This window comes from Heterodontus francisci, chromosome 6, assembly GCF_036365525.1.
Source record: "Heterodontus francisci isolate sHetFra1 chromosome 6, sHetFra1.hap1, whole genome shotgun sequence".
Lineage (NCBI taxonomy): Eukaryota > Metazoa > Chordata > Chondrichthyes > Heterodontiformes > Heterodontidae > Heterodontus > Heterodontus francisci.
In genome coordinates this window covers 57,338,576-57,365,547 of record NC_090376.1, presented here as the reverse complement: position 1 = coordinate 57,365,547, position 26,972 = coordinate 57,338,576, and the positions used below count along the sequence as shown (strand labels likewise).

Sequence of the window (26,972 nt, the reverse complement as noted above, 5' to 3'; positions counted from 1 at the left end):
TCGCCTCCCCCTCTCGCTCTCCCTCTAATCCCCGCCTCCCCCTCTCGCTCTCCCTCTAATCCCCGCCTCCCCCTCTCGCTCTCCCTCTAATCCCCGCCTCCCCCTCTCGCTCTCCCTCTAATCCCCGCCTCCCCCTCTCGCTCTCCCTCTAATCCCCGCCTCCCCCTCTCGCTCTCCCTCTAATCCCCGCCTCCCCCCCTCTCGCTCTCCCTCTAATCCCCGCCTCCCCCTCTCGCTCTCCCTCTAATCCCCGCCTCCCCCTCTCGCTCTCCCTCTAATCCCCGCCTCCCCCTCTCGCTCTCCCTCTAATCCCCGCCTCCCCCTCTCGCTCTCCCTCTAATCCCCGCCTCCCCCTCTCGCTCTCCCTCTAATCCCCGCCTCCCCCTCTCGCTCTCCCTCTAATCCCCGCCTCCCCCTCTCGCTCTCCCTCTAATCCCCGCCTCCCCCTCTCGCTCTCCCTCTAATCCCCGCCTCCCCCTCTCGCTCTCCCTCTAATCCCCGCCTCCCCCTCTCGCTCTCCCTCTAATCCCCGCCTCCCCCTCTCGCTCTCCCTCTAATCCCCGCCTCCCCCCTCTCGCTCTCCCTCTAATCCCCGCCTCCCCCTCTCGCTCTCCCTCTAATCCCCGCCTCCCCCTCTCGCTCTCCCTCTAATCCCCGCCTCCCCCTCTCGCTCTCCCTCTAATCCCCGCCTCCCCCTCTCGCTCTCCCTCTAATCCCCGCCTCCCCCTCTCGCTCTCCCTCTAATCCCCGCCTCCCCCTCTCGCTCTCCCTCTAATCCCCGCCTCCCCCTCTCGCTCTCCCTCTAATCCCCGCCTCCCCCTCTCGCTCTCCCTCTAATCCCCGCCTCCCCCTCTCGCTCTCCCTCTAATCCCCGCCTCCCCCTCTCGCTCTCCCTCTAATCCCCGCCTCCCCCTCTCGCTCTCCCTCTAATCCCCGCCTCCCCCTCTCGCTCTCCCTCTAATCCCCGCCTCCCCCTCTCGCTCTCCCTCTAATCCCCGCCTCCCCCTCTCGCTCTCCCTCTAATCCCCGCCTCCCCCTCTCGCTCTCCCTCTAATCCCCGCCTCCCTCTCTCGCTCTCCCTCTAATCCCCGCCTCCCTCTCTCGCTCTCCCTCTAATCCCCGCCTCCCTCTCTCGCTCTCCCTCTAATCCCCGCCTCCCTCTCTCGCTCTCCCTCTAATCCCCGCCTCCCTCTCTCGCTCTCCCTCTAATCCCCGCCTCCCTCTCTCGCTCTCCCTCTAATCCCCGCCTCCCTCTCTCGCTCTCCCTCTAATCCCCGCCTCCCTCTCTCGCTCTCCCTCTAATCCCCGCCTCCCTCTCTCGCTCTCCCTCTAATCCCCGCCTCCCTCTCTCGCTCTCCCTCTAATCCCCGCCTCCCTCTCTCGCTCTCCCTCTAATCCCCGCCTCCCTCTCTCGCTCTCCCTCTAATCCCCGCCTCCCTCCCTCGCTCTCCCTCTAATCCCCGCCTCCCTCCCTCGCTCTCCCTCTAATCCCCGCCTCCCTCCCTCGCTCTCCCTCTAATCCCCGCCTCCCTCCCTCGCTCTCCCTCTAATCCCCGCCTCCCTCGCTCTCCCTCTAATCCCCGCCTCCCTCGCTCTCCCTCTAATCCCCGCCTCTCTCGCTCTCCCTCTAATCCCCGCCTCTCTCGCTCTCCCTCTAATCCCCGCCTCTCTCGCTCTCCCTCTAATCCCCCGCCTCTCTCGCTCGCTCTCCCTCTAATCCCCGCCTCTCTCGCTCGCTCTCCCTCTAATCCCCGCCTCTCTCGCTCGCTCTCCCTCTAATCCCCGCCTCTCTCGCTCTCTCTCCCTCTAATCCCCGCCTCTCTCGCTCTCTCTCCCTCTAATCCCCGCCTCTCTCGCTCTCTCTCCCTCTAATCCCCGCCTCTCTCGCTCTCTCTCCCTCTCATCCCCGCCTCTCTCGCTCTCTCTCCCTCTAATCCCCGCCTCTCTCGCTCTCTCTCCCTCTAATCCCCGCCTCTCTCGCTCTCTCTCCCTCTAATCCCCGCCTCTCTCGCTCTCTCTCCCTCTAATCCCCGCCTCTCTCGCTCTCTCTCCCTCTAATCCCCGCCTCTCTCGCTCTCTCTCCCTCTAATCCCCGCCTCTCTCGCTCTCTCTCCCTCTAATCCCCGCCCCCCTGCCAGTTGCAAAGCAGCTTTGTGGTTGGTCATTTAAAAAAAATAATCACAATGTCAGTTTCATCGCTGACAGGTGCTGGGAGCAGGAACAGCATTTCCGAACTTCAGGCATATCTGGGGTTTTCCAGCAGGCTTTTCAAAACAAGAGTCGGAACCCGGTTCCCAGTAGTTTAGAAACTGCTGTTCCCGCTCCCAGCACCTGTCAGCTGTGAAATTGACATTTGCGATTTTTTTTTTTTTAAAAAGACTGTCTTGAAGAAGAGGCCAATGGGAAATTTCTCATCTCTGAAATTATCAGTCACGGACGCCTGGTGATGATGAAGAACGGCCCGGTACAGTTTACATCCGCAGGCTGGATAGAAACCTTTGGCAGGCCGGATCCTGGCCCGCGAACTCTATGTTGGACAACCCTGAATGAGACCCATCTTTTGTTTCTTTACTTGTCCCATCAGAACCCCCTTTTGGCTTGCACTATCATCTTTTTTGTCATTTAATTTACTCCTGCCTTCCCTTTCATTCTTTTCTCCCCTCCCTCCTTTACCTGCACCTCTGCTTGCTTAAACATGTGCATCACTGCACCCTTTTCTCATTCAGTATAAATTGTTGCTCCCTTTGAAACTTGGCATTCTTGTAACTGTCCTGATGACTGGAAGATGAAAAGCTTTGACAGCATGTCACTTTTTTCAGCAATACACAAGCTCTGTACTTCCAACGACAACATCCCTAACTTATTCCAATTCTGATGAAAGGACAGACAAGGACAGACTATTTCTCTCTCCATAGATGCTGCCTGACCTGCAGTTTCTGTTTTAGCTCAGAATTCCGGCATCTGCAGTATCTTGATTTTGTGTTTTCTATTAATATTCTTTTATATCTTTATTTTTTCTAATCCTATTATTGTTACCTAATAATCCTTTCATGTCTGTCAATTACTTCACTTTTATGTAACCTGATTGACCTATCATATGAGCCCTTAGGATATAGTCAGTTACAGAAATACATGAACTATCAATGCTATTCTAACACTCCTGCATGCGGGTGTTACTTTTCCATCAGGCTATGCCATATTCCCTTCAACATTTCTTGCCTTTAGTTTAGAGTTTAGAGATACAGCACTGAAACAGGCCCTTCGGCCACCGAGTCTGTGCCGACCATCAACCACCCATTTATACTAATCCTACACTAATCCCATATTCCTACCACAGCCCCACCTGTCCCTATATTTCCCTACCACCTACCTATACTAGGGGCAATTTATAATGGCCAATTAACCTGTCAACCTGCAAGTCTTTGGCATGTGGGAGGAAACCAGAGCACCCGGAGGAAACCCACGCCTTCTAGGGTGGTCTTCACATACAGCCATTTATATATTAATACAAACACCTTCAACATTACAGACTCCTAGCCATATATCTCCTGTGTCCCTGTGAAGTTAATAGATGAATCAGCTACAAGATGGCATCCCCTGCTACTTTCAACTCACACTTACAAATCCGCAGCTTCTGTCCATATCAAAGGGACAATCAAATCGCTGGTGAGATCAGTTCCAATTGAAAAGTTACTGGACACATTTAATAACACTAACACTTCCACTCTTCCAAATATGGCCTCCTGCACGTTTCCACCCCCCCCCCCCCCCCTCCCACCTTTAGTGAAAGAGCTTTCAGCTATGTTGAACTCTCTCCCTAAACCATTGCTATTTAGCTTCCCAACTTAAAAGCCCCCTTAAAGTCTATCTGTCTTTGTTCACTATTAATCTTCAATATCGTTTTTCTCCTTTGTTAAATACCTTGACATATTTACTTTGCAATAGAAATGCAAATTATGAAAAAAAACAATGCTGATATCATCCATACTCAAATTTTACAGACATTTAACTTAATAGCTCAAACTATTTCCAGCTCTTTCCCTACAGCAGTAAGTCAATAAAACCTCAGGAGGAATTAATTCAAGCAGTTACCTATTTAAGATGTAAAAAATACACTCTTATTACCTCTGAAAACTCCTCTAATCGTTCATTCACATCTGGTAACATCCACGTGTCCTCACCACGTAAGCGCTTGAGCTGCTGCAGTTTCTCTTCTTTTTGATATTTAGCTTGAGTCTAAAATGGAACAGTAAAAGGTTCAATTAAGAGGTCAATGTTGAAGATTTTCTACAAATATATATTTAAATCTTTTTATTCAGCTTTTACTAAACAAGAACAATCATAGCACATGAATTAAAATAATGTCCTTTTGAAAATCATACATGGTTGAATCCAGATAAACACTTGTGTGTAATCTAAACAAAGAATCCCAAGTACCCAACTTTTTCCAGTATTCCCTTTGTAAAGAATTTCTGATCCAAGGACAAAGCCTTTTATTGTCATGCTCTGCACTAAATGCAGTCAATCCAATCAAAATATGGTTGCCCATTTTTACATTTTAGATGTCTATTTTTTCCTCAATGTTCAATTTCTATTAAGACCAAGACGAATAGGACATCGTCATATAATATCCTCTTGCTTTCATTTCTCAGATTGAATCATCACACAGTACTGCAGGATCAATATCACTACTGCTCGAGATATAGCGCAACATGTTTGTTGCTGAGAGATAAATAGAATCAAACAGCACAGAAAGAGGCCATTCAGTCTGTTGTGCTGGTGCCAGATCGTTTTCAGGTGTGCATGGGGCTGCTCAAGGCATTCTCTTCGATGCTCCACACTGAACCAAGGCTGGTCATGCAGGTTGGTGGTGATGGAGAAGTGAGGGAAATGCAGTGCTATGAGGTGAGGTTACAGATTGTGGTAGTATACCATTCAGCTGCTGCTAAAGGCGCACAGCACCTCATGGATATTCAGATACAAACTGCTCGACTGATTCTTAATCCATTTGATTTAGCACAGTGGTGGAGCCACAAAACAAACTGGAGGGTGTTCTCAGCGTAAAGACAGGAACTTAGTCTCCATGAAATTGCGTAGTGATCACTCCTATCAATGCAGTCATGGATAAATGCATCTGCGACAGGCAGCTTGGTGAGGATGAGGTCAAGTAGCTTCTCTCACCGCCAGTCCTTGGCAACTCGTCCAGCTCGGTTAGTGGTGGTACTACTGTGCCACTCTTGCTGATGGACATTAAAATTTCCCAGCGACAGTAGGTTCTATGCCTTTGATACCCTCAGTGCTTTCTCCAAGTGATGTTCAGCATGGAGCAGTACTGTTTCATCAGCTGAGGGAAGGTGGTAGGTGGTAACCAGCAGGAGGTTTCCTTACCCATGTTTGACCTGAAGTCAAGAGTTCAGAGTCAATGTTGAACACCACTCCTCTGACTGGATACCCCTTTGCCCCCATGTCTGGTGGCAAGGGACATACCCAGGGATGGTGATGGACGAGTCTGGGACTTTGGCTGACAGGTATGATACTGTGAGTATGACTATATCAGGCTGTGCTTGACTCATTTATGGGACAGCTCACCCAATATGGGCACTAGTCTTCAGACTTTGCAGAGTCGTGTGGACTATGTCTGCTTTTGTTGCATCTTTGTTCGCTGTCTAGGTTACTGCCAAGTGGTCCATCCCATGTTCCTTTTGCTTTTTTTTTTCTAGTGGTTTGATACAACTGAGTGGCTTGCTAGGCTACTTCAGAGGGTCAATGACGTTGATGCGGGACTGGAGTCATTTGTAGGTCAGACTTGGTGAAGGCAGCAGGTTTCCTTCCCGAAAGGGCATTTGTGAACCAGTTGTTCTTTTTTACAACAACCCAACAGCTTCTTGATCATGTAACTGGTACCAACTTTTTATTTCTAAATTTTTTAAAAACTGAATTCAAATTCTCCTCAACTAAGTGCCCAGCTGTGGCCTCCTTAATGATGGATTCTATCACCTTCCCCACGACAGACGCCAAGCTAACTAGCCTATAGTTACCTATTGTCTGCCTCCCCCCACTTCTTGAATTGAGGAGTTATATTTGCTATTTTCCAGTCTGATGGAACCTTTCCAGAATCTAGAGAATTTTGAAAAATTAACACCAACGCATCTACTACCTCATTAGCCACCTCTTTTAAGACCCTAGGATGAAGCCCATCAGGACCCAGGGACTTGTCAGCCCGCAACGCCATCAGTTTGATCAGTACCAATTCCCTGATGATTGTAATTTCACCATGTTCCTCTCTTCCTTCCACCTCCTGATTTACAGCTATTGCCGGAATGTTTTTTATATCCTCTATAGTGAAGACAGAAGCAAAATATTTGTTCATTTCATCCGCCATTTCCTTACTTTCTACTATTAGCTCCCCATTCTCATTCTCTAGAGGACCAACACTCACTTTATTTAAATAAAAGCAAATACTCGGCAGGTCTGGCAGCATCTGTGGAGAGAGCAGAGTTAACTGACCTGAAATTTTAACTCTGCTTCTCTCTCCATCGATGCTACCAGACCTACTCAGTATTTCCAGCATTTTTTGTTTTAACTCACTTTACTTACTCTTATCCGTTTTTACATTTCTAGCTAGCTTTCTCTCATACTCTAATTTCTTTCTCCTGATTAACCTTTGTCATTCTCTGCCGTTCTTTATATTCTAACCAATCATCTGACCTGCCACTCATCTTTGCGCAATTATATGCCTTTTCCTTAAGTTTGATGCTTTCTTTTAACAACCACGGATGGTGGGTCCTCCCCTTAGAATTTTTCTTTATAGTAGGAATATACTTATCCTGAGTATTCTGAAATATCCCCTTGAATGTCTGCCACTGCTTCTCTATTGATCTATCTCCTAGCCTAGTAACCCAGCTCAGCTTTCATGCCCACATAGTTGCCCTTATTTAAGTTTAAAATACTAGTCTTAGACTCACTCTTCTCATTCAAACTGGATGTAAAATTCAATCATATTGTGGTCGCTGCTACCTAGAAGTGCCTTTGCTCTGCGGTCATGAATTAATCCTGTCACATTACACAATACCAAGTCTAATATAACCTGCTCTCTGATAGTTTCTAAGAGCAGCACGTTCTGGAACCAATCTCGAAAGCATTCTATGAACTCCTCATCCAGGCTACTAGTGCCAATCTGATTTTTCCAGCTTACATGTAGATTCTAATCACCCATGATTACTGCTGTCCCTTTATCAAAATCACCCAAAATTTCTTCCTGTATACTTCGTCCTACATTATGGTTGAAGAATGGCTATTTGGGTGAGGTATGGCATTTTCAGGAAAGGAGGGCAGAAGACAAGAAATAAATAATTAAGATAAACTATAATCACTTCATTTTAATAAAATGAAACCAAGTAACATTTAGCAAATGGTTAGTGCTCAGATACTTTTTAAACCTAAATCAATCAATTAAATTTATGCTGTGTACAATTTGTAACAGTTCCTAAACAATAAAAGCCAGAGAGACATAAAATTCCCATATACTAACCAATCAAAATAAATAAAAATAACTATCTTTTCACACTCAATTAGATTTTCATGAGAACACCACCACCTGCAAGTTCCCCTCCAAGCCACACACCATCCTGACTTGGAACTATATCGCTGTTCCTTCACTGTCACTAGGTCAAAATCCCAGATCTCCCTTCCTAACAGCACTGTGGGTGTACTTACACCACATGGACTGCAGCGTTTCAAGATGGCAACTCACCACCACCTTCTCAAGGGCAATTAGGGATAGGTAATAAATGCTGGCCTAGCCAGCGATGCCCACATCCCATGAAAGAACAAAAAACATCTTCGGTCTAGGTTCAGGTGACAACTGAAAAGCTGTAACTAGTACTAAGATTAACACAATAAAAGAGATCAATAGTGGATTGCTGGTCCAGCTTCTTCTGTGATTTACTTTAGTGGTCTCATCAATTTACTGGTCTTAGTCAAGTCATAAGATAGAGTCCTCGCATGGTAGCATCTCAGGGAGTAGCAATATGAAAGATCAGGTGCAGCCATCTCAGAATGCAAGAAGTGTTTCACATTGGCCAATAACAAATTCTTACTTCATCTAGTCTTTTGTTCCTGTCTTTAATCGTGGTGGTGTCGTGTTATCGGTCTCGGTCGTTCACTTAAGTTTCTCAATTCAAAAATATCATATGGACAGGAGGATCCTGGTTACGAAACCCCAGCCTACCAGTTTTCACAAACAAGGATGGCACAGAGGCAGAAAGACACCAGAGGGGCAAACAGAATGCTGAAAATACAGATACTATCCTTCCGTTGACTACCTTAACACAGTGCCTTAATTCCGTGAACCTCAAGCCAGAAACTCATTACAATCTATTCCTGATAATTCAGAACAGCTTTTTTGTACGGAAAATAAATTTAAATTATTCAATAATTTTTATCAATGCAAATAACTCAAAGTGGGAAATCAGTGCTTCAAAAATTTCATCAGATCAATTTAAAATTGAGTGACTTTGAATTAAGGGTAGACTGTATTATACCATTACCATACAGAGGTACCCTTGTAACCATCTGAATACCAATGTATCAAAATATTTTCACCTCAAAATTTTCAAAAAAATTCCTTCAATACAAAAATCCACTTTAGAAAAGTCTGCATTGCGACTTATCGGTGTAGAATGCTAAAGATTTTTGGTGAGACTCTTAAGATTTCATTTGTCAGCTTCAAACTCTTGTGCAAATTTGGTTACCAGCAGCTCTGGAATATTTTAATACTTATTTAATATATTTATACATTGTGCTGCTTCTTTTGTCTATGTTATAAACAAAGAATGAGAAACATTCATTTTGTGAATAAATGTCCCATTCTAAATTATTCAGACTTATGCTTGTATTCATTAGGATGTTATTGAATTCACTAAGATTTGTTTTCCTCTAAATTCACAGTAATGATTTTACTATGCTTATAGCTTACTAAAGGCAAAAAAATGGAGCATATGTTCTTTAATTTTCAGGTGGAATTTAATGCAACAGAAAATTATAATGCAATATTTTGTGAAAACTAAAATGAAGAAATATTTATTTCCTCCTAAATGCATGACAAATGATGCAGAATAGTGTTGCAGTGCAAACATAGTGTGCAGCCTCGTACTGGATCAATAATTTCCATTCCCCCAATAAAAGCATTTAATGTTGCAACATAGTCCATCACAATTACTACCTATTAGAATTGTACTATCTGACACAAATCATTTATGACAGCATTTTATGCACTTTCAAATTAAACCTAGCAAAATGAATACATTCATTAGAAAATCGCAAGGGCTTAGCAATTTATGTTTGAAGATGCGGAGGACAATAATTAAATAAAGACAAGCATATGGTTTATATCTGCATCAACATCTCTCATTTCATTAAATGCTGTACTAAGAACTTAGCTGTTCTGGATAACTTGAAAAATGAACTGGATTGTTAAGACTGTCACTACAGAATTACAAGATGTAAATTTAAAACTAATAATTTTCAAGTATAGAGATATTTCGGACAGCTGGTAATTATTCTGCTGTAACCATTTATAGCTTTCCTAGAGCCATCTTCTGTTTCTTTACTTGATGCATTACAACCCCCTATTGTCTTGCACCATCATCCCTCGTCAGTTAATCAATCCTGCCTTCCCCTGTTCCTCCCTTTTCACCCCCTGCCTTTGTACTTGCTTATAAACTGTTAAATCTTACTTCTGCCAGTCCTGATGAAAGGACATCAAGCTGAAAGGTTAACTCTGTTTCTCTCTCCACACAGATGCTACTTAACCTGCTGAGTATTTCCAGCATTTTCTACTTTCATTGCAGATTACCAGCATCTGCAGTATTTTGCTTTTATTACTTTTCTTCACAGACCTGCTAGGTATTTTTCAGATCAAAATGTTATACTGATATTCTGAACAACCGGAGACAGCAAAATTAGGACTTAGGGAAGAGAAGGAGACCAGGGAATGGTGGGCAAACTGGAAAATTATGGCTTGGGGGAAATACAGAAATTGGGGATGGAAGTTCATGGAACAGAAGGTGACTGAAGGTCAGGGAGGAGAGGGCTGTCAGGGAGCCAGGGGTCTGGGGAGCAGGAATTGGGGCTTGACCAAGGGGCAGAGAGGGAGACTGGAGAATTGGCTGTACACTGGGAGCAATATTTTCTGCAGAGCTGAGAGCTGCAGCGCAGCAACACAGTGAGTGGGAGTGGCGCCGAGTGGGGAGCAGCAGTAAAGAGGTGCCTTATTTTTAGGTAAATAGGGACGGAGACCAAGGATTCCCACTGGATGAAGCAAGACTCTCAAACTCAAAAGTTAATAGATGAGGGGGAGCTTCACTACAAGTAACTATTGAGGCAAACTAGACCATTATTTGAAATGGAATGGGAATAAATGTGCAAAAAGGAGAAATATAAAAAGCTTGGGGGTGGGGGGTGGTAATCATGTTACAGGAGAGAGAAACATCAGCAGTACAGGCACCAGGAACCAAATAGCCTCTTCCTGTGCTGTATTTTCTATCATTCTAAGACAATCTTCCTTTATTGGGGGTGAGTGCAGAGAATGGCATAGAAATGTTGGTGCTGAGCTGCATTTAGAGAGATGTGCGCTGTGAGAAATGCCCCGAATGCAATCTTTCAGTTTGGCTCAGGCCAGTTTATGCCAGCCAGTTTTGACGTGTGAATTCCAAATACATAGCTACTCCGACTCTGAAATACTGAGTCCAAGTAGATAGGAAGATAGATAAGCATATTAAAAAGGCTGGGGAGCCTGATCTTGTGCAGTGCAAGTGAGTTCTAGCTGTAGTTTCAGGGTATCAGTAGTTTGATTCACAGGTAGGATCTTGGCTCAGGTTGCACTGGCCGTACAGCGGACAAAATGAATCAACACCAAAAGCCCACTGTAAACAGTGGGGACTGTACTATGTGCAGTCTGGTCACCACAGTACAAAAAGGATTTTGGAGCTATTGAATTGATTAAGACAGCAATCAGTATAGTTCAGGGGATTATAAGGAGTGATTTTTTTTTTTAATTGGGCACCTTCTCATTGGAAAAGAGAAGGCTGAGAGGTGATGTGATTGCAGTTTTTATGATTCTCAGGGGTCTGGATAATGTATGCCATGACAAAGCGGGGGAATTCAAAACGAACTTGTAAAGACTGTTACGACCAGGTGAGAAAGGTGTCTAGGGCTCCCTCTCAGCCTTCACCTGGTCTTACCGTACCAGGGTTTAATTTTTAAAAACACTGTTTTTGGCTCCCCCTTGGTGAATTCTTGTTTACTGCTTTCCAGTTATAAGGAAAAGAAACCAGCACAAACAGGTTTTCTTAGGTTTAAAGAAGAAAGGTTGAAATTTATTAAACTTAAACTCAAATTCATTTGATGCCTACAGATACACGATGCGCCCACGCTAGCATGCATATGCGATACACACATGCAAACAGAGACAGAAAAGAGAGCAAAAGACAAATAAAGCAGAAAAGTTTGAGGCACTATCTGAGGAGTTTTTGTTATGGTTTTCAAGCTCACTGTAGAGTCTTGATTGTAGGTAGCTCTTACTTTTCGTTGGGGCCCAATATTCATTTTAAACATTGTTCGCTGTGGAAGAATTTTCTATCTTGGGGTTCATGTGCCTTCAGTGGATTCAGAGGCTTGTGAGAAAGAGTTGGGAGCAGGCAGGAGAGATCTTCTCAGTCCAGGAGCAAACAGTCTTTGAGTTCAAACTCTCTGTGGCTAGTTTCAAAAAACCCGGGAACAGCCAGGTAGTCATGTGACCAACTGGTCCAACCAGTCCTGGCTCCTGTGGATTGTATCACCCCAGCAGGCCCTGGAATCTGCTTCTCCACCCCCTCACTGTCAGGTGATCAACATCCATTGTGGGTTGAATGAGTCAGGGAATGGTCCTTTGTCTACACAAGCACCGTCTGTTAGTACGCAAATGTTTTTTCCAGCCACTGCAGATCTGCTCAACAAGTTATTTCCTCATTCCAGCAACAGTTAAAAATCAATGTTCATATGACAAAACCAATGTGCCTCATTTTTGACAGGTGGGGGCCCGCATGACAAAATATTATTTCAGTAAACGAGTGGTAAGTCTATGGGACAGGCTCCCTAGTGAGACAGGGGAAGCAGTAAGTATTGATTAATTCAGATGCAAATTAGATTTCTTTCAGAAAATAATATTTTAGGATATCGTCTGAAAGTAATTTGACAAATTACATACAGTAAATGTAGCATGCTTAGAAGGAGCAGGTGACATTGGATCTATAGTTCTCAAAGCTTTTCACCACTGGGGTTTTTCTTACCTCGAGTCTCGGTCTGTTGTAGCCAAATTGGTAGAGATTGATTGTCATGATTAGTCAACTAACTGATTTTTGTTGCATCACATCTCTCAACATCTCAAAACATTTCACTACAATGAATTACTTTGAAATACAGTAACTGTTACTATGCAGGGAAATAGTCATTTTGCCCACAGCAGATCTAATAATAAAAAAATGAATAATGAATTTATTTTTGATATTGGTTGACGGAGGAACATTGGCCAAGATTCTGCAAAAGGATCTTGAACATCTACCAAAAATCATCGCTCCGCAATACAAGACAGTTAGACAAGGTCACAGTTTTACCGCTCACATGAACAGCAAAGTAACATATCCTCAGGAGCATACTGAATTGTCAGCTTAAATTATATACTCTACTCTTGCAATGAAGCTTCAACCAACTGAATTTGCGGCAAGAGTGCTGCCAACTAAGCTAAAGCAGAAGAAAATATTTTGATTTTCAGTATACAGCTACACCTAATTCCAGCCAATCTGCTAAATTAATACAATACAAAAGCAACCTGAAAAAAATTAATGTCATGGTAGAGGAAGGAAGAGTAGAGAGATTGGATAGGATAAAAATAGAAACAAATTGCCAAATAGGATGGCATCACTCAACAAGTCACCCAGTCCAGGTGGGATGCATCTTAGGTTGCTGAGGGAAGCTTGGATGCAGAAACCCTCAATTCTTTTTAAAAAGGTACCTGGACATGCACCTGAAGTGCTGTAACCTGCAAGGCTACGGACCAGGTGCTGGAAGGTGGAATTAGACTGGATGGCTAGTTTTTTTGGCCGCATGGACATGACGGGTTGAATAGCCTCCTTCTGTGCTGTAATTTTTCTATGGTTCTAATTCAAACTATTTCAATGAAACTGATGCAAAAACAGAAAATGCTGGAAATACTCAGCAGGTCAGGTAGCATCTGCGGAGAGAAAAAAGGACTTAATGTTTCAGGTCGGTATCGGAAGCACTAGTATGGAAGGTTGCATCATCTGAACAGATTCAATAAAGATGAAGACAACTGGGAGATTGGAATCGAGCCCTTGCAGGAAGTGGGGTGTGAGGAAGTGTAGACCAGGTAGCTAAGGGAGTCTGTGGCTTATAGCGACTACCCCAGAATACTGAGGGAGGCAAGGGAAGAAATTGCTGGGGCCTTGACAGAAATCCTCATTGGCTACAGGTGAGGTCCCAGAGTACTGGAGAATAGCCAATGTTGTTCCTTTGTTTAAGAAGGGTAGCAAGGATAATCCAGGAAATTATAGGCCGGTGAGCCTTATGTCAGTAGTAGGGAAATTATTAGAGAGGATTCTTCGGGACAGGATTTACTCCCATTTGGAAACAAATGGACTTATTAGCAAGAGGCAGCATGGTTTTGTGAAGGAGAGGTCGTGTCTCACTAATTTGATTGAGTTTTTTGAGGAAGTGACGAAGATGATTGATGAAGGAAGGGCAGTGGATGTTATCTATATGGACTTTAGTAAAGCCTTTGACAAGGTCCCTCATGGCAGACTGGTACAAAAGGTGAAGTCACAGGGGATCAGAGGTGAGCTGGCAAGATGGACACAGAACTGGCAAGGTCATAGAAGACAGAGGGTAGCAGTGGAAGGGTGCTTTTCTGAATGGAGGGATGTGAATAGTGGTGTTCCGCAGGGATCAGTGCTGGGACCTTTGCTGTTTGTAGTATATATAAATGATTTGGAGGAAAATGTAGCTGGTCTGATTAGTAAGTTTGCAGACGACACAAAGGTTGGTGGAGTTGCGGACAGTGAGGAGGATTGTCAGAGGATACAGCAGGATATAGATCGGTTGGCGACTTGGGAGGAGAAATGGCAGATGGAGTTTAATCCGAACAAATGTGAGGTAATGCATTTTGGAAGGTCTAATGCTGGTGGGAAGTATACAGTAAATGGCAGAACCCTTAGGAGTATTGACAGGCGGAGAGATCTGGGCGTACAGGTCCACAGGTCACTGAAAGTGGCAACGCAGGTGGATAAGGTAGTCAAGAAGGCATACGGCATGCTTGCCTTCATTGGTCAGGGCATAGAGTATAAAAATTGGCAAGTCATGTTGCAGCTGTACAGAACTTTAGTTAGGCCACACTTAGAATATTGCGTGCAATTCTGGTCGCCACACTACCAGAAGGACGTGGAGGCTTTGGAGAGGGTACAGAAGAGGTTTACCAGGATGTTGCCTGGTCTGGAGGGCATTAGCTATGAGGAGAGGTTGGATAAACTCGGATTGTTTTCACTGTAACGACGGAGGTGCAGGGGCGACATGATAGAGGATTACAAAGTTATAAGCGGCATAGACAGAGTGGATAGTCAGAAGCTTTTTCCCAGGGTGGAAGAGTCAGTTACTAGGGGACATAGGTTTAAGGTGAGAGGGGCAAAGTTTAGAGGGGATGTGCAAGGCAAGTTCTTTACACAGAGGGTGGTGAGTGCCTGGAACTTGCTGCTCGGGGAGGTGGTGGAAGCAGGTACCATAGAGACGTTTAAGAGGCATCTTGACAAATACATGAATAGGATGGGAATAGAGGGATACGGACCCCGGAAGTGCAGAAGATTTTAGTTTAGGCAGGCATCAAGATCGGCGCAGGCTTGGAGGGCCGAATGGCCTGTTCCTGTGCTGTACTGTTCTTAGTTCTTTGTACTAGTTAATAGCCTATCCCCAGAAATGGAGACATAGAAGGCAAGGGGAGAGTTGGAGATGGACCATGAGAGAAGAGTGGAAATTGGAAACAAAGTCAATGAAGCTTTCCAGTTCAGGGCGAAGAAAGGAAGTGGCACTGATACAGTCATCAATGTACTGGAAGAAGAGGTGAGGGAGGGGACCAGAGTAGGACTGAAACAAGGAATGTTCCACATATCTCAAAAAAAAGGCAGGAATAGCTAGGATCTATGCGGGTACCCATAGCAAAACCTTTTATTTAGTTGGTGAGTGAAGTTGAAGGGGAAGTTGTTCAATGTGAGAACATGTTCAGCCAGGTGGAAGAGGATGGTGGTAGATGGGGACAGGTTGAACCTCCGTTCAAGGAAGAAGCAGAGAGTTCTCAGACCATCATGATGGGGGATGGAGGTCTAAAGGGATTGAACGTCCATGGTGAAGAGAAGACAGTGAGTGCCAGGAAACTGGAAACTGTTGAAGTGATGGAGGGCATTGGAAGAGTCACAGATGTAGGTGGGAAGAGATTGAACAAGGGGAATAAAAATATAGAGTTGAGGTAGGAAGAAATCAGTTCAGTGGGCAGAAACAGGCTGAAACAATGGGTGTACCAGGGCAGTCTTTTTTGTGGATTTTGGGAAGGAGGTAGAAGCGGGCTGTAGAGGGTTGGGGAACTACAAGGTTGGAGGGCATGGATGCAAGGTCACCAGAGATGATGAGGTCAGTGACAGTCCTGGATACAATGGCTTGATGTTTGGTAGTAGGGTTATTGTCCGGGGGAGGTAGGAGGAAGTGCCAGAGAGTTGATGTTCAGCCTCTGCTGGGTAGAGGTTGGTACGCCAGACAACAATGCCACCACCCTTGTCAGCAGGTTTGATCGCAATGTTAGGTTGGATCAGATAGAACAGAGTGCTGCAAGTTCAGAGGGAGATAGGTTAGAGTGAGTGAGGGGAGCAGAGAAATTGAGATAGTTGAAGTCACGCAGACAGCTCTCAATTAAAAGATCACGGGAAGGTAAGAGGCCAGAGGGAAGGGTCAAGATGGAGGGAGAACATTGGAGACGAGTAAAAGGGTCCACTGAGCTGGGGATGACTCCTGGCAAAAGAAGTGAGCGCAGAGGCAACAGAAGAAGAGTTCAGCATCATGCCAAGGTCAAAATTCAGTGAGGTGAAGCCGTAAGGGGATGAAGCTGAGTCCTTTGCTGAGTACTAATTGTTCAGAGTCAGAGAGGACAATGTCAGAGAGTATCGCGAATACAAAGCAAGGGGTGAGATTCGAGGAAGAGATGGGATCAGAGGGAAGGGAAGAGAAGAGGAAAGGGAAGGGGAGAGGAAGAGGAGAGGGGTGTTGGTACCCATAAGTTGTTGAAGTTTGCGATCCTTCACATCTGAAAGGAAGGTATAAAGTTTTTTGTTAAAGCGCCACTTGAAGCGAAGGATGAAATGAAACTGTGAACCAGAACAACTTTGAGATAGGAGGAGTTGGCGCTGCTTGAGAGAGAGATTGAGAGTGGTGCATGTGGCAGCACGAGAGTGGTATTGAGAGTGGATCTTAGGATGCTGCGAGAACAATGGTTTGAGGAATGTGAATGTCGAGGAGATATCTGTAATTATGGGTGGATCCTAAACATGAAGGGTGGAATTTCAGTTGTAATCCACGTGGAATAAGTTGGAGCCGAAGACAGTTGCGGAGGAAGGTGTAGAAATGCAAGCTGATTGTGAAAGCGAGTTTTTGTAGTTACCTGATCAAACACAGGCAGGAGATAGAAAGCAATGAAGGTGGACAAGGTAGATGACACATATGGAAATCCTAACAGAGAACAGCAGAACTTCTTAAAGGTGGGCATTCCTGGAAGAGAAGTGGCAGTGAATTAAACTGATTATCAGTTCTATTCAATCATCAAAAAAACCCACTGGTAGTAACAGGCCTGTTAGCAGCACCCTGAACGCTGACCGACCTGCTGTTTACTTTCAATATTTCCGTTTTCCAGTAAATCTCTTTTTTCTTTATATTTTTACGTTTCATAGAAATGCAAGCTGATTGTGATGATGTGGCTTACTACTACCTGGTGTTAGAAAAAAGAGCCAATCCTTTGACAGAGTATAAAAACTTCCTTAAAAATTCATAGATGGTATTGATTAAGAGTATTGATCAAAGGGGCAGGGAAAGTAAGGAGTTACAACATGACACAAATGAATGAAGGTAGAAAAAGCATTGAAGGAGTTGACATAAAAGATTTCACAACATTATTCAAACAAGAGCAGGACTTTGTTCAACTAATACCAAATATAATTCACATAAGAACAGGGAAAATTATCACATAAAATTAAGAATAAAGTAGCAATAAGATCAGCCAAGAGATCTCTGGAAAAGAAAATGGTGTGTAATTGTGGGAGTAATAGCAAAACCTTTTTTTTTAAGCTAGATTAGAAGTCAAAATACCATAAAAGATTATAAGCGACTAAAGGATACTGGACATCAGATGCAAACTGATTCCTCAGGTTATGGCACAGCTACTGAATGACTATTTTGCATCAGTCTATACTCCTGTAGATGATGCTTATGTTTCAGATGAGGAGTGCTAGATATTTAATAGCATTAATATTAAAATGATAATAATGCCAATTTGGGTAGATTAGAGAAGTTTAAATTGATCAGGCTACAGGTCTGGATAATATCCATCCATGGGTGGTTAAGGAGATGAGAGAAGTTCTCAGTGAGCCCCTTGCCTGAATCATCAATATTTCAGTAGTCAGGGATAGCTCCTTTAGACAGGAAGCTAGCTCATGTAGTTCCTATTTTCAAAAAAAGGATAAATTTAGCCTAGGCACTACAGGCCTATCAGCCTGACATCTGTCACTCAGAAGATGGTAGAAGTGATCAAAAAGATGTCTTTTATGATCACTGGGAAAGGGAAGGGGCCATGAGAAATTCACAACATGACTTTTGAAAGTATAGGTCATGCCAAACAAATGAGAGATTTTTTGAGCAAGTCACTAGGGTAGGTTAGAGAAATCTCCAAGCCTGTTTGTGAAGAAGACACTGAGGCTAGGATGCTTTGGTGTAGATTGTTTATTGTTTGTTACAGAGCTTACTTCTGCTCTCCAAACAACACCATGCAACCACTGCTGGCTGGCTCGTCTTTAAACATACACACCTGAACACAATTAACTAATTAACACCCAATACCTGTTCACCCTATTATCTTGAACTACCAGGTATTTATCCTCCATTTACAGAACTTCAGACCCTTACAGATTCCCCCATATGAAAAATAACAAAGGACACATTTTTTTTACATTATTTATCATTCTTTCGACAGCACCAGCCATTAACATGCTGTATATTCCCCCTTTTTTAAAAACCTGTTTAAAGTAAAAGCGATCTTATAAAAAAAAATTTCCACGTTTCCCTAACTTATAACACATGATGGCCCTCTTCGAGGACATCCAACAATTTTTTCGAATAAGCACCTCTCTTGGTAAAACAATCCTACAACTGATGACTTGCGTCAACCCATTTTATTTTGAAAATTTCTTTGCTTTTATACTCGCGAAATCAATCCTCAACCTCTTTTCGACAAAAAGTGTCGCAGAATGGACACTGTCCCAGAGAGAATGGTCATCTATGTAGCATTCTATAGGATAACTCTTCTCCATTTGCCCCTTATCCAAGAGTTCCTTTAAAATACTTGATAAATACATACCCAAATCTATCGCTTCGATCAGTGCAAATTTCTCAGCAGCTAAGGTGCCTTTAACTATCCTCTTCATATTCTTCGATTCCCAGGCTAACGGACAACATTTATCATTTCTTCCCACCAATAATATAATGAACCCTGCTGTGCTCCAATAACCATCGGGAAGATTAGCGTGTGAGGCGTCACTAAAAATGACCAATTTCATCACTTCTGGGTCACCCAATGCTGGAACCTTGAGTGTACATTTATCAAAACTCAATCTCTTCAATGTCTTATTTGCTTTCAGCACTTCCCCAACAGTAGCATGTTTCAGCATGGTGCTCAATTCTAATACATCATAGCAAGCATCCATGCCCGATTAAGCTCCTTAACTGGTCTACTTCTTCCCTGGTTGCAGAGTCTTCCTTTTGTGAGGATCTGGCCCAATTTATTGGGATCCTATTAACATTCTCTAGCTAAGACTGTTGATTTAGGATTACCCCCAACTTAGTCTGCCTAATATTCACCCCTATATATTTAAAAGCTCTGAAAGCCCGACTTCTAATTTTAAATTCCTGCAGAATTTTATCTACCAAAAATTTCTCAAATGAGTTCAGATCCTCCCCCACAGAAAATCGTCTACATGCATCAAGAAAATGCCTGCTAGTTTTTCTTCATAGTACCAATAAAGTATTGCTGGATCTACCTTTAGTTGAATACAACCAGCTTTTAGTAGGATGGACCTTACTGAAAAATATCATACCCTCAACGCATCATTTAGCCCATAATCACACTTGTTCAGCTTCCATAATTTCCCTTCTATATCTCCAGCTTCTTTTGGTGACTTTAAAAATATTCCCCTTGCAAAAATGCTGCTTTGATGTCAATGGACTTACATTCCCACGGGTGTGTGGCTAAAAGGACTAGGAAAATCCTCAAACTTGCTTTTCCTAATATCGGGGAGTCCACTCTAACTTCCTGGTCGCCTAGTCGTTCCTCAAATCCCCGAGCTGCAAGTCTGGCCTTCGCTTTATACGTAACATTGGGAAGTACTTTCTCTGTACAGATCCATCTATGGGACAACTACCGAACGCATCTTCCCCTCCCTTCCCCTGTCAGCATTCCGAAGGGATCGTTCCCTCCGCGACATCCTGGTCCACTCCTCCATTACCCCCACCACCTCATCCCCATCCCATGACACCTTCCCCTACAATCGCAGGAGGTGTAATACCTGCCCATTTACCTCCTCTCTCCTCACTATCCCAGGCCCCAAACACTCCTTTCAGGTGAAGCAGCGATATACTTGTACTTCTTTCAATGTAGTATACTGTATTCGCTGCTCACAATGTGGTCTCTTCTACATTGGGGAGACCAAGCACAGACTGGGTGACCGTTTTGCGGAACACCTACGCTCGGTCCGCAAGCAGGACCCTGAGCTTCTGGTTGCTTGCCATTTCAACACTCCCCCCTGCTCTCATGCTCACATCTCTGTCCTGGGATTGCTGCAGTGTTCCAGTGAACATCAACGCAAGCTCGAGAAACAGCATCTCATCTACCGATTAGGCACACTACAGCCTGCCGGACTGAACATTGAGTTCAATAATTTCGGAGCATGACAGCCCCCCCATTTTACTTTCATTTTTAGTTGTATTTTCTTTTTTCTTTTTTACAACCTTTTTTTTGCATTTATTTCATTCCATCTTAGTTTGTTCAGTTTGCTTACCCACTGTTTTATTTTCATGTTTGCACTTGCTGCTGTTCAATATTCAGTCCATTAACACCTATTCTGTACTAATGCTTTGTCTTTCAACACACCATTAACATATTGTTTGCCTTTGCTCCATGACCTTTTGGTCAGCTATGTGGCCTTGTCCTATCTGCACCTTCTCCTTTGTTATCTCTTGCCCCACCCCCACCTCACTTGCTTATAACCTGTGACATTTTTAATATTTGTCAGTTCCGAAGAAGGGTCACTGACCCGAAACATTAACTCTGCTTCTCTTTCCACAGATGCTGCCAGACCTGCTGAGTGGCTCCAGCATTTCTTGTTTTTATTTCAGATTTCCAGCATCTGCAGTATTTTGCTTTTATTATATGGGACAATGCTGGTTGTCCTCTATCTGGCACCTCCATGTATACACTAAACTCTCTCTGTCAAGCTCTTTTTACTTGGCATCCTTTATCAATTTACCATCTAACTTGTTAGTAGCCACTAGAGCTTCTCTATCGTAAGGGCTCCTACTTCTTGTGGCGCCCCTCGCCTGCTCTCTGGCCCTTGCTCTAGTGAAACCATGTCCCCTACTCAAGTTCCTATCCCTTTCAGGACCACTACTACTCGACCTGCCTATCCTACAACCAGACTTCCTTTCACAAGTTCGTGATCTTTTCCTTGGACTATGATCATCTTCAGACCCACTATCCGAACTTATACTATGTTTTCTGGCCTTCCATAGTTTCACTTCCTTCTGCCAATCTATAGGTCTAATATCCTGTCCCTTGTCTTGCACATTCAGCCAATGTTTTTTTCCCTGTGGCCTTTCCTGCCCTTCCTATAATGGTGGCTTCCTTCCATTCACTAGTCCCTTCTGGCATATATGTCACTCTAGTCCCAACTTTCGGTAGTTGACCTTTGTGATAAATGGCCTTATCTGGATCTTCACTATCACTTGGTCCACTCTCAGTCAGCCCATTATCTGCCACAATCTGTTGCTCGCAAAGGTCTGACATGTGTGCGTGCAAAGTACATGGTGCATCAGTGTCCATCATTTGTTCAGATTCTGTCAATGTATAATCAGTGCCAATAAGCCACGAGGAATGTACTCTAACAGTTTGGTTGCCATATTGCAAAATTACCATTTTGCTATCAGTGCCTATAACTTTTCCTGGGCCTCTCCATTCTTTCTGTCCTTCTCTTTTGTAATACACCATATCGCCGGTATCAAAATTCTTTTCTGATGACCTGATCCGATACCTCAAAGCTCTCCTGACCTTTTCTGAAACCTCAACCTTAATAAATGCTCTTCCTGCATGCACGGCATTTAAATGTTCCGCAAAAATTGAACTAATTGTAGTCTCCTCTAAAGCCGGGGGATGATCTCACATTACCGAAGGTATTTTCGGATTCCTACCATAAACTAATTGATATGGGCTGTCGCCCCCAACCATTTGAAGCGTATTTTTCGCATGTACTGCCCACTCCAGAGCAGTCGTCAATTTACAATTTGGCTTGTCTGCTAAAATTTTTCAGAGCATTTCATCAATCACGGCATGATTTCTCTCACAAATCCCATTTCTAAAAGGACTTTCTGCTGCCGTTTGCATTGCTATAATATTCATATTTTCACACATACTCCTCAACTCATCATTGGCAAATTCTCCTCCGTTGTCAGTTAGAAACCTAGCCGGTGCTCCCAGTCCTGTTCCTATCCACCTTTCCATTATCTTGTCCACTATTACTTTTTTCTTTACTGGTCACCACATCTAGAAAGTGTAGAATAAAAATGTTTTTTTCTTTATCCCATACCTTCAAGTCCATTGCTACGGTTTCATTAAAAGTCTTTTGCTAATGGGAGACTCACTATGGGTTGCGATGGCATCCTCCTGTGTTTTCTTTTTACAGATATTACATTTCCCACTGATATCTTCGATAAGTTTAGTGTAGTCATCATCTATTATCCCGGCATCTTTTAACAGAATCTTCAACCTATGACAAGATGGATGTGCAAACTGTCGATGTAGATTTGAAATAATTTGCCTTTTCTGCTTTAAATCCCTACCCCGATGCCATTAATACTTCTTTAAACATCCTGCTTAGAGATGTTAGGTCATGCTAAAGGAATACAATAATGCCCCGACTGTGTAAACCACAAAGCTACAGATTTCCCAAAGACAATCACCTTATCATGTTCCATATCCAATTTCATCCAAGCGTTTTCCAGAGACGGTTTACTTAACAGCAAAGGTATATCACTGGATACCACATCCATACTAATAAAATGGTTTATCCCTGCTATTTGACATGGAATTATCACTCTTTTTAGTGATTTCAACATGTTGTCAACCCCAAACCTGAAACAGGTGGAACTGTCGTATTCTTTGACCTTATTTTGGTCTTCCTTACTTAAAGAATCCATGTAACACCTTAACCAGTCCACTCCACATACTGTGGACGTACACCCATTGTCTAGTACTGCACAATTGAACAAATCTGCGACTAGGACACTCATTACTGGACTGAAACTACTCGTGACCAGTACAATTCCTTCTGATTGATCAGCAATGTCATCCTCACCTTCCACATCATGTGTCATCTCAAAAACCCTGCTATTCCTTTTTGAACAATGCAACGCATAGTGATACTTTGAGTCACATCGGAAACAGCTGTTGACCATCCCTTGGTTATTCCTAGGGTTCATTCTTCTGCCATAATTACCCAATTCCTGCCGTCTGTTATTACTGCCAAAAAGGATCTCTATCCTCATTCGTTTTGTATTTCTTCTTTCGTACTGACGCCTGGGCCCCATACTTGAATGGCCTTGAAATGCTGCTAGCATTATATCCTCCACCTGCGGTGTCACCGCTAAAGAGCCCATCTGCGCCATGAAAGCAGCCGGAAAGGAATGTTTTCCCCAAAATTTTTCAGGGCGCAGACATCTGATCAAATAGCGTATGTTTTTAATTGAATCTAACTCTGGTTAATACCAAGAGCCTATCCATGTTCGATATCCTAGCACAATACAACAATTTGAAGGCAAGTAATGATCTAGGAATTTCCAAGCAGAATCGCTGCAACCTTGCATACAGTCGATTAAACTCCATAATATATTCTTCTGTGGAAGAACCATCCATTTTTCTAAATTTATCAAAGTCTGACCACACCTCATATGCACTCAATAAGTCATCTTTCATATAAATTTTTTCCATATATTTCAAGAGTTTGTCCAAACCTTCCTCATCGTCCAAATGATGAGCCTCTAGCTCCGAGAACACTTTGCCCTGATCTTGCTTCTGATGGGGAGTGAAAGTGCAAGGGTCATTCCTTGTTTACTTTTAGGTAAAGACGTAACCTGCGTCCATATATCAACTTCATTCTTTCATTGATCGTAAGGTTCGGCTTCATAAAACAGTGGTGGGAAATCATATCCCAACGCCTTACACTTGGTTTCAGTCATCTTTCTTCAAAAAAAACCCTCCAAACACAACTTTCTCAAAAAAAACCTCCACTTCTAATCTCCTGTCTGAAAACAAATCTTAGTCCCCAATCTTCACTTTCAGACAACCATCTTCTGCTACCAATGTTGCAGAAATCTCCAAGCCTGTTTGTGAAGACACCGAGACTAGGATGCTTTGGTGTAGATTGTTTATTGCTTGTCACAGAGCTTACTTCTGCTCTCCAAATACCACTCAACCAGTTCAGATGAAAGGTCACTGACCTGAAACATTAACTCTGCACAGATGCCGCCAGACCTGCTGAGTATTTCTTGTTTTTATACCACACAACCAGTGCTGGCTGGCTCTTTATATATACACACTTGAATACAATTAACTAATTAATACCCAATGCCTGTTCACCCTATTATCTTGAACTACCAGGTATTTATCATCCATTAAAAGAACTTCAGACCCCAACAGGATAGTGGATAAACGAAATCCGATAGACATTGTCTGCCTGGACTTTCTGAAAGTCTCAGACTAGGTTAATCCATAAGATAGAATCTTATGATATCAGTACAAATTTGAAATGCTGTAGACAAAAAATTGTAGTTAACAGATATGGTTCAGCTTGGAGACGTGTTACTAGTGATGTCCCCCAGGGACTGTTACTCTTCAATGTCCAATGACCTGGACAGCAGTGTTGGGAGTACGGAAAGTAAGTTTGCAGAGGACACCAAAATGTGTGCAAAGGTTAAGACAATGGAGGAGTGCAATCAAATCCAAAAAAAGATTTAGATGTTCCAGGGGAGTGGGCCACACATTGACAATTGGTATTTAATTTAGATAAATGTAGTGTCAGGCAAGTTGGTAAGGCCAACACAGAACAGACATATTATTTGCAGGGAACTATACTGAAAGAGGTTGGGAGAAAAGCAGATCTTGTTATTATGGACAAATCACTGAAGGGTCATGACCAATGTAGAGAAACTGTAGCCAAAATTAACAAAGTATTAGGTTACATTAATAAAAACAGCGTAAATCAAAGAACACCATTTTGACACTGTGCTAGTCACTGGTCAGAGCGCATTCGAGTACTTTGCCCAGTTTTGAACCCCCTCACTGATTGGCGATATAATGATCTTCAAAAAGGTCCAGAAGGGAGCTAAAAGAATGCTGCCTAACTTAAAGAACCTCAGTTATCAGATAGGCTCAAGGACCTTGGCATATTTAATTTAGAGTAGTGTAGACTTACAAGTGACCTGATAGAGGCCTATAAAAATAATTAACAAGCTAGATAGAGTTACTATTAGTTGATTATTCCAGTTTAACAGATTGGGAGAGCCAAGGAACATGAAGTTAAACAATGTAACAGCAGGAATAGACTGGATATTAGGCGGTTCTTCTTTTCTCAGACAATTGAGTGTCTCTGGAGCACACTGCCAGCTGGTGTGATGGCTGCTGCCTCTCGGTCTGCCTCCAAGAATGAACTGGAGCAGATCCTGACTGGGACAAACATTGCATCATAGAGAAGGTAGAGTCATAATGGCAGAGGAGGCCATTCGACCCAAGTCCATGCCAGCTCTCTGCAGAGCACTTCAATCAGTCCAACTCCCCAGCTCCATCCCTCTAATCCCTGCAAGTTTATTTCTCTCGTGCCCATCCAATTTCCTTTTGAAATCATTCATCGTTTCTGCTTTCACCAGCCTTGTAGGCAGCAAGTTCCAAGTTGTTACCACTTGCTGCATAAAAAAGTCTTCCTCACATCCCCACAGCATCCCCTCCTAAAACCTTAAATCTGTGTCCCCTAGTCCTTGTACCATCAGCTAATGGGAACAACTTTTTTTTGTCTACTCTATCCATACCTGTATACCTCAAAACTTGTACACCTCGATCAAATCTCCCTTCAATCTCCTTTGGTCCAAGAAGAATAATCCCAGTTTCTCCAACCTAACCTTGTAACTAAAATCCTTCATCCCTGGAACCATTCTGGTAAATCTCCTCTGCACCCTTTAAAGGACCCTCACATCCTTCCAAAAGTGTGATGACCAGAACTGGATGCAATACTCCAGTTGTAGCCTAACCAGAGCCTTATAAAGGCACAGCATAATTTCCTTGATTTTGTATAGTAAAAGTAAGTAATACTTGGTCCATGTGATCTCCTGGACTGGTTCTGATTGTCTGAGGGGGGTTGGAGAGGAATTTTACAGAATATTCTTCTTCATTATTGGCTCTGGTGTTTTTTAGCCACTCCAAGGAGATTACATGGCTGTGACAGTAGGTGTGAGGGAGGTGAGTGGGGTGATTGGGAGTGGCAAGGAGTGTTTAGCCATGATGGTCTAGCCATCATGGTGTGGGGTAAGCTTGATGGGCCAACCGGCACGTTATTTTCATATTTCGTAAAACAGATAAACTGGACATTTTGCTCTCTGTTGTTTAAGGAGCCTTGCTGTGTGTAAATTGACTGCCGTATTTGCTTACACACAACCGTGATTACACTTCAAGCACATTGGGATGTCCTGATAATGTGAACCATATTATATCAAAGAATACTCTGTATTACTATGGTTCTCTGTTAAATGACACACTATATTCCATACAGTGGAATTATCCCAGATGCAACTGGAACTAACATTTTTTTTAAATTCTTTCATGAAATGTGAGTGTCACTGGTAAGGCCAGCATTTGTTGCCCATCCATAATTGCCCTTGGAAGGTGGTGAGCTGCCTTCTTGAATTGCTGCAGTCCATCTGTTGCAGGTACACCCACAGTGCTATTAGGAAGGGAGTTCTAGGTTTTTGACCCAGCGAGTGAAGGATTGGTGATATAGTTCCAAGTCAGGATGGTGTGTGACTTGGAGGGAAATGTGCAAGTGGTGGTGTTTCCATGCATCTGCTGCCCATGCCCTTCTCGGTGGTAGAGGTCATGGGTTTGGAAGATGCTGTTGAAGGAGGCTTGGTGAGTTGCAGCAGTGCATCTTGTATATGGTACACACTGCTACCACTGTGCGTCGGTGGTGAAGGGAGTGAATGTTGCAGGTGGTGGATGGGGTGCCGATCAAGCGGGCTGCTTTGTCCTGGATGGTGTTGAGCTTGTAGGTGCTGCACTCATCCAGCCAAGTGGAGAGTATTGC

General features: G+C 43.5%; 1 protein-coding gene across 3 annotated transcripts in view; it reads right to left on the bottom strand.

Annotated features, from left to right (window-relative positions):
- The window catches only part of cwf19l2 (CWF19 like cell cycle control factor 2), a 231,319-nt gene that overhangs the window by 190,065 nt on the left and 14,282 nt on the right, over positions 1–26,972 (bottom strand). For all 3 annotated transcript variants that reach the window (XM_068033738.1, XM_068033739.1, XM_068033741.1), the window contains exon 2: positions 4,126–4,236. In XM_068033738.1, the coding sequence (XP_067889839.1) occupies positions 4,126–4,236 (111 nt within the window). The remainder of the gene's footprint in view (positions 1–4,125; positions 4,237–26,972) is intronic.